At 45.4% G+C, this 16,354-nt stretch overlaps 3 protein-coding genes across 6 annotated transcripts in view; all 3 read left to right on the top strand.

Annotated features, from left to right (window-relative positions):
- Positions 1-2,694: 2,694 nt before the first annotated feature.
- Positions 2,695-8,013, top strand: LOC139568131 (G-protein coupled receptor family C group 5 member B-like). Its single transcript, XM_071389864.1, has 4 exons — positions 2,695-3,247; positions 3,997-5,110; positions 5,295-5,407; positions 6,042-8,013. Exons 2-4 carry the CDS (start codon positions 3,997-3,999, stop codon positions 6,084-6,086), a joined length of 1,272 nt encoding a protein of 423 aa, XP_071245965.1. The 5' UTR covers positions 2,695-3,247; the 3' UTR covers positions 6,087-8,013.
- A 1,257-nt stretch (positions 8,014-9,270) lies between these two features.
- On the top strand, positions 9,271-15,028 carry LOC139568129 (lysine-rich nucleolar protein 1-like). 4 transcript variants are annotated; one of them, XM_071389862.1, is made up of 7 exons: positions 9,271-9,571; positions 9,895-9,960; positions 10,225-10,293; positions 10,562-11,650; positions 12,118-12,186; positions 12,857-12,934; positions 13,061-15,028. In XM_071389862.1, the coding sequence occupies exons 4-7, from the start codon at positions 10,562-10,564 to the stop codon at positions 13,373-13,375; spliced, it is 1,551 nt and encodes a 516-aa protein (XP_071245963.1). In that variant the 5' UTR covers positions 9,271-9,571; positions 9,895-9,960; positions 10,225-10,293; the 3' UTR covers positions 13,376-15,028. The 4 variants fall into 4 exon arrangements, with proteins under 4 accessions (XP_071245963.1, XP_071245961.1, XP_071245962.1 ...); XM_071389860.1 differs by having other exon boundaries at positions 9,895-9,975; XM_071389861.1 differs by having other exon boundaries at positions 9,273-9,571; positions 9,895-9,975; positions 10,225-10,281.
- A 458-nt stretch (positions 15,029-15,486) lies between these two features.
- The window catches only part of LOC139541592 (LITAF domain-containing protein-like), a 2,295-nt gene continuing 1,427 nt past the window's right edge, over positions 15,487-16,354 (top strand). Inside the window, exon 1 of the mRNA XM_071346405.1 lies at positions 15,487-15,541. Within this exon, the coding sequence (XP_071202506.1) occupies positions 15,487-15,541 (55 nt within the window). The remainder of the gene's footprint in view (positions 15,542-16,354) is intronic.

Below are 16,354 nucleotides of genomic sequence, written 5' to 3'. Positions count from 1 at the left end.
TATTTAGCCCCTCTACACACGCACACCTACTATACTGTGTGTGTGTGTGTGTGTGTACTGGCGTGTGCGTATGGGGGGCTCGATCAAAACGTCAACCTCCCAGCTTTACAAAAAATAGACAGGAGAAAGAGTGGATGAATGGAATGAAATGGAGGGAGAGAAGAAGGGATGGAGTGAGGGGGAAGGGAGGATTATGGGATGTCCCATACTTCACAACTGCAGGGTAATGACGAGGTAATCACCAAGCCAGCACTCTACTCCTCTATAGTCATTATCCTCTCTCGCTCTCTCTCTCCCCCCCATCTCGCTCTCTCTCTTTCCCAATCTCCCTCTCACTCTCTCTCCCGCTCCCTCCCTCTCTCTGTCTCTCTCCCCCCTCTCTCTCCCTCTCTCACACTCTCTCCCTCTCTCTCCCCTTTGCGCAGAGGTCGACATCGTTCACACCTGTTGCATGGTGCTTATATCCCGATTTGCAATTTGTTGAACTGTTTAAGTGTTGTTAACTGACACACATAGTCATTGAAATTGACTGATTGATTTTCGGCTCACTACACCTTCACACATTGCTACACATTGGAGTTGAGTTACACCAACGCAAAGTGCTTTGAGTTTGAGAAAGACCCAACACTGTATAAAGCCATAGCAGTCCATTCACCCAGAGCTCTCCTGCTCAGCCCTACTCAGGGACGGATTGGCCACTGGGCAATTCTGGCAAATGCCAGATGGGCAGGTCCATCTGTAGCCTAGTGGGCCGGTCTGGATAGTTTTTTCTTCTGCAGAATGACCATTATATATTATAATGGAGGCTTCAAGGGAAATAAAGGCCCGGTCTCGGTGCCCAGAGGAACAAAATGGGCCGGTGTGGGGACCCAGAGGAACATAATGGGCCGGTGTGGGGGCCCAGAGGAACAAAATGGGCCGAAATACCTGGGACAATTTGTGGTCCGTCACTGGCCCCATTCATTCAGGTCATCATGTTGTTACTAGGCTAGTTGAGACATTATTAGACACACTAATCTGCACTACTGACGCGGGCGTGTGTGTGTGTGTATGTGTGTGTGTGTGTGTGTGTGTGAGCTACTGGAGATGATGACAGGAACCTTCTATGTTTAGCCTCTATTACAGGCATCTATGAAGAAATCCATTGTCTCATTAACATCACTGCTCCTAACGACTCTCTCAGTACAGTACAGGGGCTGTACTAATAAACAGTCTCAGGGTAGGAGTGCTGATCTAGGACCAGGTAACGACTCTCTCAGTACAGTACAGGGGCTGTACTAATAAACAGTCTCAGGGTAGGAGTGCTGATCTAGGACCAGGTAACGACTCTCTCAGTACAGTACAGGGGCTGTACTAATATACAGTCTCGGGGTAGGAGTGCTGATCTAGGACCAGGTAACGACTCTCTCAGTACAGTACAGGGGCTGTGCTAATAAACAGTCTCAGGGTAGGAGTCCTGATCTAGGAACAGGTCCCCCATGTCCATGTAATCTTATTCACACACGCACGCGCGCACACACGCACGCGCGCACACACACACACACACACACACGGTCACAGAGTGGGGATTACCCCCATGTCAGTATAAGGAGAAAGCAGCATGCGGCTGAGTCATGGATTTTCTCTGTTACATGACATCGTGTCTCAGTCCCCAAATGGCACCCTATTCCCTATGTAGTGCACTAGGGCCCATAGGACTTAGGTTTAAAGTAGTGCACTACACAGGGAATAGGGTGACATTTTGGACCAAGACACTCACTAAACTAAAGAGACAGCGGTTACGTGGACCTGACACTCACCGGTGTTCAGGACTCTCTTCCTCTTCTCCTCCTCTCCTCCTCTTCTCCTCCTCCTCTCCTCCTCTCCTCCTCTCCTCCTCCTCTCCTCTCAGCATACCTGCTCTAGCTGCCTTCTGGTTTCCCCCTTCGATTTGATTCTTCTGAAGATGTTTCACCTTGTATTGAATATAGGTCTCTGTTATAGGGTTCTGCTAAGAGACTTTACCGTGCACCCTATTCCCTATATATAGTGCACTACTTTTGCTGTGCTTGGCCAGCCTGTGTTTTAACCTGTCCTTGAAACCTTCCGCCAGGAGGAGACAGCCGGACGGAAGAGGACAAGAAAGTGGGGATGGATGATTCCACTATTAATATGTGATTGTAACGGTTGATTGAATGTATTTGGGGGCGGCAGGTGGCCTCGCGGTTAAGAGCATTGGACCAGTAACCAAAAGGTTGGTAGTTAGAATCCCTGAGATGACTAGGTGACAAATCTGCCGATGTGCCCTTGAACAAGTCACTTAACCCTAATTGCTCCTGTATGTCGCTCTGGATAAGAGCATCTGCTAAAGGACTAACATGTCAAATGTAAACCATTACAAGTTGAAAGCTGCTGCAGTTGGAAGGAACCAACATTAAACGCCGGTCTGATTATATACTTTATTATTGCATTGTGAAAGTGATAAGAGAAATGGAGGAATCTTTGGATACTGAACTGTTGACCTCTGCTTGGAGGAAGACCAGTGTAAATGCACTTCTGACAGTGGGTGAGCAGAGGAGAGCAGTGCTTGGAAGTAGCATTGCGGCATCCCTGTGAGCCTCAAGCTGACAGCTGCAACCAAGTTGCTGTTTACATCCCCCGCAGATTTAAAGAGAGAGGGAGAGAGAGAGAGAGAGAGAGAGAGAGAGAGAGAGAGAGAGAGAGAGAGAGAGAGAACTTTTAGTCGGGTTTGTTATATTTAGCTATGTGGGGGAGTGAAGTCAAGCGTGCACCTGACACTTTTTTGGAGTGCTCATAGCGCGCTGTAGCGTTGCCAAAACAACGATGTGATATAACGTGATACAATGGGAAAATAACGGAAACGCACCAGAGAGATGCTACAGACAGGAGTGATTTTAACGGACCTAATAACCGTCACAGCTCGCGCCACCGGGGAACGGATGGAATACAAACGGAATAGTCAACGAGTGACTCACCTTTTATACAGTCCGTTATTTATGGTGAGCGTGCGATCTGCTGTGCGCACATCTCGCCAACACGTCAGATAACGGTCACCTTGTTGTCGCCTGTAAATGAAGAAGATCTTTAATGAGTCTGCTGAACAAACGTCGTTGAACTAACATGGACCCAAGATGAATTATGAGTTTTGGATATCGACTATGTGGGACTAGAGATGTGACCTCTTTATTTTTTCGAAGTCATGAAAGTTATTAAGTAACCTAACGGGACATTCAACTAATCTCTCAAGGTGAGTTCAGTTCACAATAATTGAACAAATGAATATTTCAAGGATTAATATGCAGAGTAAGTTTATGGATTATTGTTGTTTTTGGTGTCAGATGTAAAGACTGACAGCTTAATTACAACTTTTTGATAGCCCCTATCGTAGCCCCGCCCCGGGCCATGACACTTTTAAAAAAGTGTTTTCTTCCAATGTTGAACTGTGTGTGTCTGTGTGTTGGTGTGTGTGCGTGTACTTGTCACTCAGCCTGTGTTGTGAAAACCCAGCGCTATGTAGGCCAACCCACTTGGCTGCTCGTTACTATGGGAACCGTGGCCCTGGCTGGCACAGGCTGAGTGGGCTGCTGAGGGCCATGCTGTGTGTGTGTGTGTGTGTGTGTGTGTGTGTGTGTGTGTGTGTGTGTGTGTGTGTGTGTGTGTGTGTGTGTGTGCATGAGCTTCCAAGCAGTTAGAGATAGAGAAAGGACATGACATAATAATGATACATTTGTGAAATGAAAGACGTACCGGGAACAGTTAGTTCCCTCTAGCAGAAACTCCTTCCACAGTCTCTTGTGGTCTGAATGATACACTGACTGAACAAGTGACTAAACAAGTGATAGCAAGAGACAGGCCATTTTGGTGCTGTGTTGTTGACATGATTGCTCTGGATAAGAGCGTCTGCTAAATGACTTAAATGTAAATGTAATGATTCAGTAACAACGTTTTGCTTCTCTCTCTCCCTCCCTCTTCTTAATTTCTCTCTCTCTATCTCAGATGGCCCTCAGTCCCGTCCTTCTCTTTCTCCTCTCTCTGATTGGCTGCGGCCACTCCCAGGATGACATCATCGACCCCGGCGTGGCCCCTCCCCCTCCTCTGGGTTGCGGTGTAAACGTGGACCCCCTCTACCGGACGTTGTGTGACCTGGAGTCTGTGTGGGGGGTGGTGTTGGAGGCCGTGGCCTGTGGTGGAGCCATCACCTCCCTGGTCCTCTCCGTGGTTCTCCTAGCCAAACGCCACTCCATCCTTGACCCAGATCGGCGCTCCGGCCTGGGTCCTCTTCTCCTCCTGCTGGCCTCCCTCTTGGTTCTCTTCTCCCTGTCCCTGGTCTTCCTGGTGGGGCGTAACGAGGCCCTGTGTGTGGTCCGCCGGGTTCTCTGGGGCCCCCTGTTCGCCCTGTGCTTCTCCTGCCTCCTGGCCCAGGCGGTGCGGTTGAAGAGGCTGGTGTCTGGAAAGTCTAGCCCCAAAGGGAGCTCCCTGGCTGGGCTTGGCATGGCCCTGGCCCTGGTACAGGGGATCATCTCTGGAGAGTGGCTGCTGCTGACAGTGGTGAGGGAGGGCCACGGGGCCTGTGACTACCCACCGTTAGACTTTGCCCTGGTTTGCAGCTACGCCCTGGGGCTGCTCCTGACGGCGCTTGGCCTCTCCCTGGCTGTGGTGCTGTGCGGAGGGGAAGGGGGAGAGGACGAGGCAGAGGAGGGGAGTGACGGAGGGTGCGAGCGGCGTTGGAAGTGCAATGCCGTATGGCTCTTCCTGTCCTGCCTGGCATCCCTGTTGCTATGGGTTTCCTGGCTTGTGCTCTATCTCTATGGCGACATGGTGTTGAGGGGGGCGCGGACGGGTGGTGGGGAAGGGCGGCGACTGGACTGGGATGAGCCGGCGTTGGCAGTTGCCTTGGTGGCGCAAGGTTGGATCCTCCTGTTATTTCACGCTATCCCAGAAGCCCACCTGTGTCTGAGGGACCCGCCGGTCCCCAGCCAGCAGGACTACTTTGACACCAGCCAGCCCCAGCAGCCCTGCTTCCAACAGGAGGTGCCATTACCTACACACACCCTCACACACAGGCCCTACGCAGATAACCAGACCTACTCTATCGAGGAACACAGCGCAGGTACACTGTGTGTGTGTGTGTGTTGGTTGTGTGAAAGGCTATGTGTGGGTTTATGCAAATGTTTGTGTATATGCAAAAGATTTAAGTCGAAATAGAAGGATTGTCTATAGAAAAAAATTAACTAACGATTAACTAGTAGCATCCACTTGATTTGTGTTTGCTCTCTCCCTGGGTCGAGTCTCAGCACTGAGAGGTGGGTCGTACCATAACGGACATGGGGGGATGCGTCCTGGGATCCCCTTCAGAGGCCACATGTACCAGCCCACTGAGATGGCCCTGGTGATGAACGGAGGAACGGTTAGTGTGTCTTATCTCACACACACAAACGCACAACACCCTTGTTCATATTATATTTAAGCAATAAGACCCGAGGGGGTGTGGTATATGGCCAATATACCACGGCTAAGGGCTGTTCTTATGAACGGCGCAACGCGGAGTGCCTGGATACAGATCTTAGCCGTGGAAAATTGACCAAATACCACAAACCCCCAAGGTGCCTTATTGCTATTATAAACTGGTTACCAACGTAATTAGAGCAATAAAAATACATGTTTTGTCATACCCGTGGTATACGGGTATGGCTGTCAGCCAATCAGCATTCAGGGCTCAAACCACCCAGTTTATAATATTATATAATATTATTACATATTAACTCAACTACCTCTTACCCCAGTACACTGACTCGGTACCGGTACTCATTGTATATAGCCTGTATAGAACATCGTTACTGTTATTTTATTGTCTTAATATTTTATTTTTATCTATTTGCAAATGTTCTTACTTTTTAACTGCATTGTTGGGAAAGGGTTCATAAGTAAACATTGTATGGTAAAGTCTACACTTGTTGTATTCGGCGCATGTGACAAATAACATTTGATTTGATTTGCACACACACACACACACACCCTAACCACTTGTCTGTCTGTAACAGATGCCTACTGCTCCGGTGAACTACACAGGGAGACAGCTGTGGTGAGAGGGGAACCTTGGAACCGGTCTCCATGGCAACATGGCATATTATGGTGCCGGAATGCTCCGGAATGTTTCCAATGTCACTCATAACCCCATCAATGCCTCTACCTCACCTCACCCATTGACTGTACAAAGCACTGCAACAAGGAATTTACCCCTAGCCACAGATCTAGGATCAGTTCACACTAACTTTTTATACACTTTGGTCATTGAAAGGAAAAGGGAAAAACTGACTTGAGATCAGTGCTCACAAGAAATGTCATTCCAGGATTGACTACACGAGATTCAGAGATGGGTAACAAAGACATTGCCTGCCCCTTCTTAACCCATGCAGACTGGAATATATCGCCGATGATGATGATGAACGTCAAGCTCGCTCAGTGAACAGTTATCGGCTGCGTCCCAAATGGCACCGGCTCTGGTCAAAAGTAGTGCACTACATAGGAATAGAGTTCCATTTGGGATATAACGATACAGACTTCAGTTTAAAAAATATATTTGTAGCTTTTCTGTTTTGTTGTTTTAAAAAGGGGGGAAAAAGCCTATATGACACACCAGGTACAGGAGAACAGTGGTCACGTCCCAAATAGAACTCTATTGCCTATAAAGTGCACTACTGTTGGCCAGAGCCGTACGGTTCTGGTTCTGGTTGAAGCACTGCATTATAAGGAATAGGGTTCCATTCTGGAGGCATTCAGTATTTATGTAAATTCCATCCATCCACCGTGCTCACTAACCTCGCCTGCCCACTCATGTTCTCTACAGACTGTGTGACGCGTCTCAAATAGAACTCTATTTCCTATTTAGTGCACTACTTTTGACCAGGATCCAAAGGGTTCTAAAGTAGTGCGCTATGTAGGGAATGGGGTGCCATTTGGGATGCGGAACACGAGAGTTGCTCCTATTGATGATGATTATGACTCTATTAGATGTGTTGGGGACACGTAAACAAGTGTTTTTTTCTAAGACTCTCGGCTTTGTGTTCGGTCCACCGGAGGTGTTGTGATCAAGCACTTTATTAAGTTAATCTCCGCTGTCACTATTTGCGATATAACATTCGTGTGGCATATTTCTACGGTGAATGTTATGATGGTGAAATTGAATTTATTATTGGTGTCACAAACGAGTACTGTATTTTTTTGGTGTGGTTCTATGATATCAGTAGTTTTGTTATGGGGTTGTTGTAACACATTTTGAGAGATTTTAACAGGGAGTGCAATATCAGTATGATTATATGTCAGAATATACAGTATATGAATTAATGGTAGGATCTGCACCTCATACTATTGTTATATATTTCAGAGACTTCTTCTTTGCGTGTCTTATCTCCCAACACCTGAACAGTGAGGCACCCCCTTGTCCTTGATTGGACTAATCTAATAGTGGACTAATAGTATGAGGTGCAGATCCTACCATATAGGGGTAAACGTGGTCCCGTGTGGCTCAGTTGGTAGAGCATGGCGCTTGCAACGCCAGGGTTGTGGGTTCATTCCCCACGGGGGGACCAGGATGAATATGGATGAATATGTATGAACTTTCCAATTTGTAAGTCGCTCTGGATAAGAGCGTCTGCTAAATGACTTAAATGTAAATGTAAATGTAATCTGCTGCCTCTTAATCCCTATGGTGCTCTAACCTTGGAATAACCCATTTAGGGAAACTGATAGGGGGGGGATTGGTATTAGTGGCTTTACTCTGACCCGTCGTGTACTCCTGTATAAGGCTATTATATTATCATCCTATGTCCTGATACAGAGGAGGGCTTGGTTGCATGTCTCTTAAACACAATTCTCACACAAAATCAATTAAATAAAATATAGATTATAGATTAAACTGTTTGGATCGACACATTATTGAGGTGTCTGTAGACGGCTTTGTATCATGCAAATTTGAAGGCAGAAACATTTCTATATTAAACTGTTTGGAAGGTTTATTTTGCTTCTATCTAAAATGACAGATTGTTTGCGTTTTAACATGATATACCTGCAGCAGCCGTGCTGTCTTGGTAATAATACTATGTAGCATGGAAAGCTTAACAGAAAAGGTTCCAAACCTTGTAGGCTTAGGGCTTCTATCTATCTCTGGTAAAAGCCACTGGCATGGTAAGTGACTGTCATGAGCTGACAGTTCTAATAAGCTACAGGCTTTGCTAGTGAGCATCCTGAATGGCACCCTGGTCAAAAGTAGTTCACTATATAGGGAATAGGATGCCATAATGGACACACACAAAGTAACAGCTAGGCTACAGCACCCTAACGCCCTCTGCTGTTGGTTACAGAGTCTATTTGGGTTCCATAAAGCTAGAGGTTTTTAATGTCACATGCACAAGGACAGTAAAATACATTTATTGCCCAGCTCTAAGCCCAACAATGCAGTAATCAATAACAATGTAATACTGAGAATAACAAGGTAGAACAAAAACACACAGTAAATAAAAAATAAGAAGAAGATGATAAAGTAAGTAGGCATACTATATACAGGGTCAGTTCCAGTACCATATTATAATGTACAGGGATACTGGATCTATAGAGGTAGATATGTATAGGGGTAAGCATACTATATACAGGGTCAGTTCCAGTACCATATTTACAATGTGCAGGGATACTGGATCTATAGAGGTAGATATGTATAGGGGTAAGCATACTATATACAGGGTCAGTTCCAGTACCATATTTACAATGTGCAGGGATACTGGATCTATAGAGGTAGATATGTATAGGGGTAAGCATACTATATACAGGGTCAGTTCCAGTACCATATTTACAATGTGCAGGGATACTGGATCTATAGAGGTAGATATGTATAGGGGTAAACGTACTATATACAGGGTCAGTTCCAGTACCATATTTACAATGTGCAGGGATACTGGATCTATAGAGGTAGATATGTATAGGGGTAAGCATACTATATACAGGGTCAGTTCCAGTACCATATTTACAATGTGCAGGGATACTGGATCTATAGAGGTAGATATATATAGGGGTAATGTGACTAGGCATCAGGATATATGATAAACAGAACAGCAGCAGTGTATATGATGATTTTATATAAGTCGTGTGTGTGTGTAGAGTCAGTATAAATGTATGTGTGTGTGAGCAAATTATGGAGTGAGTGTTTGCCCACATTGCATGGCTGCATCCCACAAGGGAACTCTGGTCAAAAGTAGTGGAGCAATAAACACATGGGCTTTCCAGAGCTCTGCTCTGATTGGATATGTTGTTCTGCACGTTTTTGAGAGAGAGAACCATTTGACTCTCTCTCTCTCTCACACACACACACAGCATATGAGAGAGAGAGAAAGATAAAGAAAAATACGAGGTGTAAAGAAGGGAGAGAATCAGGAGATAGGAGAGGGACAGAAGGAGCGTGCCGTTGAGCTTTGTTGCTATAGACACACGAGGACGATTACTAGAAGAGAATCTGACAGTACTTCCGGGTCAAGGAGCAGTACAGCACTGGTGTACACACGTTTCTACGTGAGTCTTCAAAGTAAGTCAACTTTAATGCCGTTATTTCTAAATATTGAATGATCAAGCGTTCAAGTAGTCTTTCAAGTATCGAGTCGCTGTGCTCACCCGTTGCAAAGTGTTTTATCACCGGTGACGGTTATTTGGCCAGCTAACATGGCAAGCTAGCTAACCCTTAACACCCCATGCACACATTCAATCGATGCTGCTTGCTAGCATAACTTGACTTACACTGAACTAGTTGTTTTGTAAACTACCTTATAACCTAGGCAAATAGACTGGTAAATGTTATTGTTTTGTATAACTTACCTGCGTTAACTGAACTGGCTGTGTTTGACTCTGCAGACGGCTTTTCATGACGAAGTGGTTTTCGTGTCCGAGAAGACGGGAAGATACAACACCGTGGCAAAGGTCTTTATTGATCAGGTAGCTAACGTTAGATGAGATCACCATAAAATAAATCACATTATCAATTTATCAAATCACATCAACAACAATCGTTATCAATTGATGACCAGTCAGTGTATGTGAATCACTGATTTTAAGACCCCTTCCTCCACATGTGCTGGGATTGGCTGCCAATTTGGATAGACAACCTATGAAACATAGTACTTGAGCCAACATCTACTGTAAAAGTGTACTGTTAGTTTTTAATCCAGGCTTTATCCCCTGTAGGCTCAACGTCTGGCCCTACAGAGGGAGATAGACAAGGAGTCCCTGTCCACGGTTTCGGTCAGATCACTGGTTTGTATCTGGTTCTGTGTTGCTCACCAAAATGACACTGACTGCATCCCAAATGCCACCATATCCCCTATTTAGTGCACCACCTTTGAACCAGGACACATTGGGTCAGAAGAAGTGCACTATATAGAAAATAGGGTTCCATTTAGGACACACTGTCAATACCAATATTGTGTCCATTTTAAACCTAAAATGCATTCTCTACTATGTCCTTTGAAGTGGCTGCTTCTTTCAAACAGATACATATTGTGGGATGTTTATTTTTTCTCAGATGGTCCAAGCCGACACAGGCAACAGGATGGTTACCATGAAGAAGACTAACAAGAAGAGTGGGAAGGACACCCACGCTGAGGAAGAGATCTCAGAAAACACTTCCATAAACCAAGGGAATAACGAAGGAGTGAAGACGAAAGTAGAGACTCTGGTAGAAGAAGAGCAGGTGTCATCCAATGGGGAATGGGGGAATACTGAAGAAGAGCAGGAGAAACAGAAAGGGAAGAAGAAGAAGAAGAAGTTGTCGTCTGGGACTGACATCAACGGTGAGGAAGCCATGACTAATGGAAATGACAGAAGGTGCGGCCAGAAGAAGAAAAAACATAAAGGTGTTAACACTGTTAAAACGGAGGTAGAGACAGAACAGAGTGAATTAAAGGACGAGAAAGGAGTAGTGGAAAATGGGCCGAAGCAGAAAAAAAAGAAGCTCTCTCAGGCAGAAGAGACAGAGATCAGCGTTGTCAAGGTAGAGGAAGGAGAGGTGATAGAAATAAAGGAAGGCAAGAAAAAGAAGGGAAAAACAGAGGAAGAAAAGAAAGTGAAAAAGATCCCTAAAGCTGCTGAACCAACTGAGGAGAGTCAGGAGGAGGAAGAGGGGGAGACGAAGAAGAAAAAGAAGGGTAAGAAGAGAGCAATCGCAGAGAAAGAGAGCGGAGAGGCAGAGAAAGAAGTGGTAGTAAAGAAGAAGAAGGGAGCTGAGGCTACAGTAGCAGTACAGGAGGAGGAACAGAATAACACCAAGAAGAAGAAACCCAAGTCCTCCAGCAGCGCTGCAGACACCACCATGGAGACGGAAGGAAAGGAGGAGGGCAAGATGAAGAAGAGAAAGGCCTCTGCACTAACAGACAAGGAGGATGTGATGGTGGTGGACAAGCGGAAGCCCAAACAGACGAAAAGGGTGGATACGAAAGGAGTAGTGGAACAGGCGGAGGACGGAGAGAGCGAGGGAAGGAAAAAGGTGAAGAAGAGCTCCTCTGGGGTAGAGACAGAAATGGAGGGCAGCACCCCTCACAAGAAAGGGAAGAAGATTCCGACGAAGGGGAAAAAGAAGATAAAGGTGGAGAGCTGCGCCCCTGAAGACCAGGAGGTGAGTTAAAGGGGTTAAGGGTCAGAGGTGAAGAGATCATCAAATCATGGGACTCCTTCAGCAGGGTACAACGTTGTGGAACGTTCAGATAGACATATATGATGTAGAACAAACATGTCTCTCTGACATGTAGAATGAGGAATCATGTCGGTTCTATTCCTGACATTTCTATCTGAAACGGTCCACAATGTTTGTCTATGGAAGGTGGCCCTGATTCTAGAGCCATTTGAAAGGGGTGTCCTTGTTGAAAGTATTGTAAAAAGCATGCACTGACACGCCCAAAATGCTGGAGGTGCCGACTAACAGAATAGTTAACGGTTAAATTAATATATGCTCCCAACAATTGAATGGGTAAAACAGTGTTGACTTTCTTACTTAATTGTTTCTACTTAAAGGCATTAAAACACTGACAGTATCAGTATGAAGGTCTGTAGTTGTCTGATATGTTGTTTTGCTCCAACCCGCAGAGGGACCAGACGGACGTGGTTTTCCTGTCGGAGACCAGGGGAAACGCCTTCGAGATCCATATTGATCAGGTAGATCCCTAACGACCCATTAGATCTGTTTGGATCCTGTGAATCCCACTTGCCAGCCCACCAATCCAAGTCTCCATTCCATCCCTCTGTCACTGTGAGAAAGATAAATGTAATTTCTTCCTGGTTTGAGTTAAACATTGTATATTGATTATGTAACTATTTATGAATAAATGATGAATGCATTATATTATACAAATGCTTATTAGTGAATGCTGTTGTCATTGATTAACACAGTGCTGCAGTCAAACATGCTGGACACACACCAACCAATATACATGCTCTATACTGATTACGTAATACCCTGGTCTGTGTCAGGGATACGCCCAAGTGATTGCAAAGTGATTCTGCTGTTTTGCCAATGATCAGATCTTTTGCCAATAACTGGTCAAAAAATCAAATGGGCAGCCATTGAAGCACACGTGGATTTGAGTATTTTTATATTTTAGACTAGGAGTACAGTAAATAGAATCACCAACCACATGTTATAGACTATATGTTGTGTACCATATAACAGAGTATATGTTGTGTACTATATAACATGGACTATAGAGTATATGTTGTGTACTATAGAGTATATGTTGTGTACTATATAACATGGACTATACAGTATATGTTGTGTACTCTATAACATGGCCTTCATATAAAACTATGGTCCTATTATATTCCATAGGGGAGACGCCTGGCCCTGCAGAATGAGATCGACCAGAAGTCCAATCCAGTCCAACTCAAAGCAGCACCGGTACCATCGGTCAGTACTCTTACGATGTCAGGACACCAAGGTGTATCCCAAATATGGGGTCACATACCAACTCTTCTGTTACAAATCATTATGTCGAATATAAATGTTACAAACATTGTTCTTCTTCCCTTCCAGGGTTTGGGGCAGTGGGGCACTGCCCAGTTTGACAGTTCCGACCAACATAGTAAGTTCCTGCGGTTGATGGGCGGCTTCAAGAAGGGCGGGCAGCCAATGGCAGCGAGCGGTGCGACGGGAGGGCGGGCCAACATGGCGCTGACTAAAGACGGACAGCAGAGCTTGCAGCAAGGCCTACTGGGGGAATTTGAGCACGCTCAGTCGCGCCGCATGGACTTCACGGGAAGGGGGGCGGGACTTGGGTTCTCGGCGCCGTCCAATAAGAAGTTCTCGATTGACATCAACAAAACCCGATCGGTGCGCTTCGATGATTGAGTCGGGACGCTTGAGTGTGTCTAGCATCCCAAACGGATGTGGATGAGTGTGTGTGTGTACCTTTTCTTTTGCAGTCTTGGGAGTGTCTGTCTGTCTGCGGATGTGGTGTTTATGAATGTATATACGGTACCAGTCAAAGGTTTGGACACACCTACTCATTACAGGGTTTTTGTTTATTTTTTACCTTTTTCTACATTGTAGAATAATAGTGAAGACATCAAAACTATCAAATAACACATATGGAATCATGTAGTAACCAAAAAAGTGTTTAACAAATCAAAATATATTTGAGATTCTTCAAAGTAGCCACCCTTTGCCTTGATGACAGCTTTGCACACTCTTGGCAAATATATTTTGATTTGTTGAACACTTTTTTTTGGTTACTACATTATTCCATGTGTTATTTCATAGTTTGTCTTCACTATTATTCTACAATGTAGAAAAAGGTAAAAAAAAAAAAAAAAAAACTGAAATGAGGTGTGTCCAAACTTTTGACTGGTAACAAAAAATATAAATGCAACACTTATAATGAGTTAGGCCCTAATCTATAGATTTCACATGACTGGGCAGGAGTGTAGCCATGGATGGGCCTGGGAGGGCATAGGCACACCCACTGGGGAGCCAAGTCCAGCCAATCAGAAAAGGATTTTCCCCACAGAAATGCTTTATTACAGACAGAAATACTCAGTTTTATCAGCTGTCCGGGTGGATGGTCTCAGACGATACCGCAGGTGAAGACTGAACGTCGAGGTCCTGGGCTGGCTTGGTTACACGGTTGTGGTTGTGAGGTTGGTTGGACGTACTGCCAAATTCTCAAAAATGGCACTGGAGGCTGCTTAGGGTCGAGAAATGAACATTCAAATCTTTGGCAACAGCTCTGGTGTATTCAGCATGCCAATTGCACACGCCCTCAAAAAACTTAGATATCTGTGGCATTGTGTTGTGACAAAACTGCACATTTTAGAGTGGTCTTTTGCCCCCCGCACAAGGTGCACCTGTGTAATGATCATGCTGAGAAATGCTCACTAACATGGATGTTAATGTGTGCACAATGATAGATAACATGTGTGTATGGAACATTTCTGGGATCTTTTATTTCAGCTCATGAAACATGGGACCAACACATGTATATTTTTGTTCAGTGTATAGGAGTACTGTGTGACATAAAGCTGCTGACATTGATTGAACTAAAAGCTGCACCTATCCACCTGTGGTACCAATGAGAGCAGAGCTGTGTGTGTTTCTGCCTTCTGACTGGTCCAGTATCATATGAGGTTGTTGGCATCCTGAATGGCGCACTAATTTGGACCAGCGGCCTGTGGGCCCTGTAGTGCACTACTTTTGACCAGCGGCCTGTGGGCTCTGTAGTGCACTACTTTTGACCAGCGGCCCTGTAGTGTACTATATAGGTAATTGTCTAGGTCAACTAATGCCTTAACTGAACATGACATGATAAAAACTGGCAGGTGATAAGCTGTCAATTAGACACATTTAAACAGCATAGAATTGTTTACACAGTCAACAAATGGACATCTATGAATGATGGTCAGTTGGGGCTCTCTATTATTTAAAGGATTTCATAAAAATAAAAAAATCAACCTTTCTGATAACACAGGTAAATAAGTAACATTGGAATAGGTTGAGTAGTTCATACATGATGCACTTTGGTATTCACTTTATTTGACTCTTAACACATGTGCCTCTGCTGACAAGTACAGGAAGAAATGAGACAAAGAAACAAGAACTATTGTTTTGAAACGACAGAAGAAACAACTCAGAGAAACCAACAAGACATCTCCATTTCTCTGACTTGGTGCAGAAAGGACCACGTGGTCGTATGAGTCTTTAACGGTGCCGCCACAAAATAACAGTTTCAATTCCAGCGCTTTACTTCAACATCCCAAGTGTTAGCCGTCTAAGTCCCAAGCCCTACTCACTAGCGTGTAGGGTTTAAGGGTCGATTTGGAATTGGGCCTGTCTGTACTGGTGACTGTCACACCAGGGCTGTGGTCTGATTCTACACCCTTTCCCCCCCAAAAGTGTGCACTCATTCACTACCCCTCGTGGATTTAAAAGGAAAGGACTGGTGGAAGACCTATGCTAGTAAATCCATGGGGGGGGGGTACATGAGAGCACACTTCAGGGAGAAGGGTATGGGATCAGAAGGTAACCCTGGATCAGTGTTATTTATTCCTGCTTCTGAAGGGGTACATGGGGTGCAGGCTTGTGTTCCAGCCCAGCACTAACGAGACTGATTCAGCCAATCAAGGCCCCAGTGATCATTTGAATCAGGTGTCCTAGTGCTGGGTTGGAACAAAATCCTGCACCTCTACTATAGCCTTGTAGAACCAGGAGAGAAAAAAACGCTGCCTTGCTGTAGGTTGTAGAGGGAGGAATCTACTGTTGAGATATACCCCTGAACATAAGGCTCTGTGTGCGTGTGTGTATGTGTCGAGGTATCCCCCCTGAACATAAGGCTCTGTGTGTGTATGTGTCGAGGTATCCCCCCTGAACATAAGGCTCTGTGTGCGTGTGTGTATGTGTCGAGGTATCCCCCCTGAACATAAGGCTCTGTGTGTGTGTCGAGGTATCCCCCCTGAACATAAGGCTCTGTGTGTGTTTGTCCAGTCAATACCCATGGATTCGTGTCCAAGCATCTGTACAGGACCTCTAGATTATTTTGGTCCTTTGTACTCACAATGCATTGTTTACAATCCAGGTGTGAGTGAGTGTGTTTGTCTCTGTCAGAGATAGAGAAGCTGTGTGTTCCTTGAGGAAGGGAAAGGGGTCCCTGCCGGGGGGGCTGGAGAGGTGAGGGGTGCACGCCGCCCGCTGGTCCCTGCTCAGGCCTGCAGGTACTCAGGTTGCACCCTGGCCACCTTGCGGAACTCTTTGGCGTGCGTCCGCGGGCACTGCATCTCACACCAGCTGATAGGCACCATCTGGGCTCCTGAGTGGAGGGAAACAGAAATATACTAC

This window comes from Salvelinus alpinus, chromosome 2, assembly GCF_045679555.1.
Source record: "Salvelinus alpinus chromosome 2, SLU_Salpinus.1, whole genome shotgun sequence".
NCBI classification, from domain to species: Eukaryota; Metazoa; Chordata; class Actinopteri; order Salmoniformes; family Salmonidae; genus Salvelinus; species Salvelinus alpinus.
This window is presented reverse-complemented; position numbering and strand designations above follow the sequence as displayed.

Coding starts and splice junctions, on each gene's coding strand:
- LOC139568129 (XM_071389862.1), top strand. CDS start 10,562: ATGGTCCAAGCCGACACAGGCAACAGGATGGTTACCATGAAGAAGACT. Junction 12,187..12,856: donor TCGAGATCCATATTGATCAG/GTAGATCCCTAA, acceptor TATATTCCATAG/GGGAGACGCCTGGCCCTGCA. Junction 12,935..13,060: donor AAGCAGCACCGGTACCATCG/GTCAGTACTCTT, acceptor CTTCCCTTCCAG/GGTTTGGGGCAGTGGGGCAC.
- LOC139568131 (XM_071389864.1), top strand. CDS start 3,997: ATGGCCCTCAGTCCCGTCCTTCTCTTTCTCCTCTCTCTGATTGGCTGC. Junction 5,111..5,294: donor TATCGAGGAACACAGCGCAG/GTACACTGTGTG, acceptor GTCGAGTCTCAG/CACTGAGAGGTGGGTCGTAC. Junction 5,408..6,041: donor TGGTGATGAACGGAGGAACG/GTTAGTGTGTCT, acceptor TGTCTGTAACAG/ATGCCTACTGCTCCGGTGAA.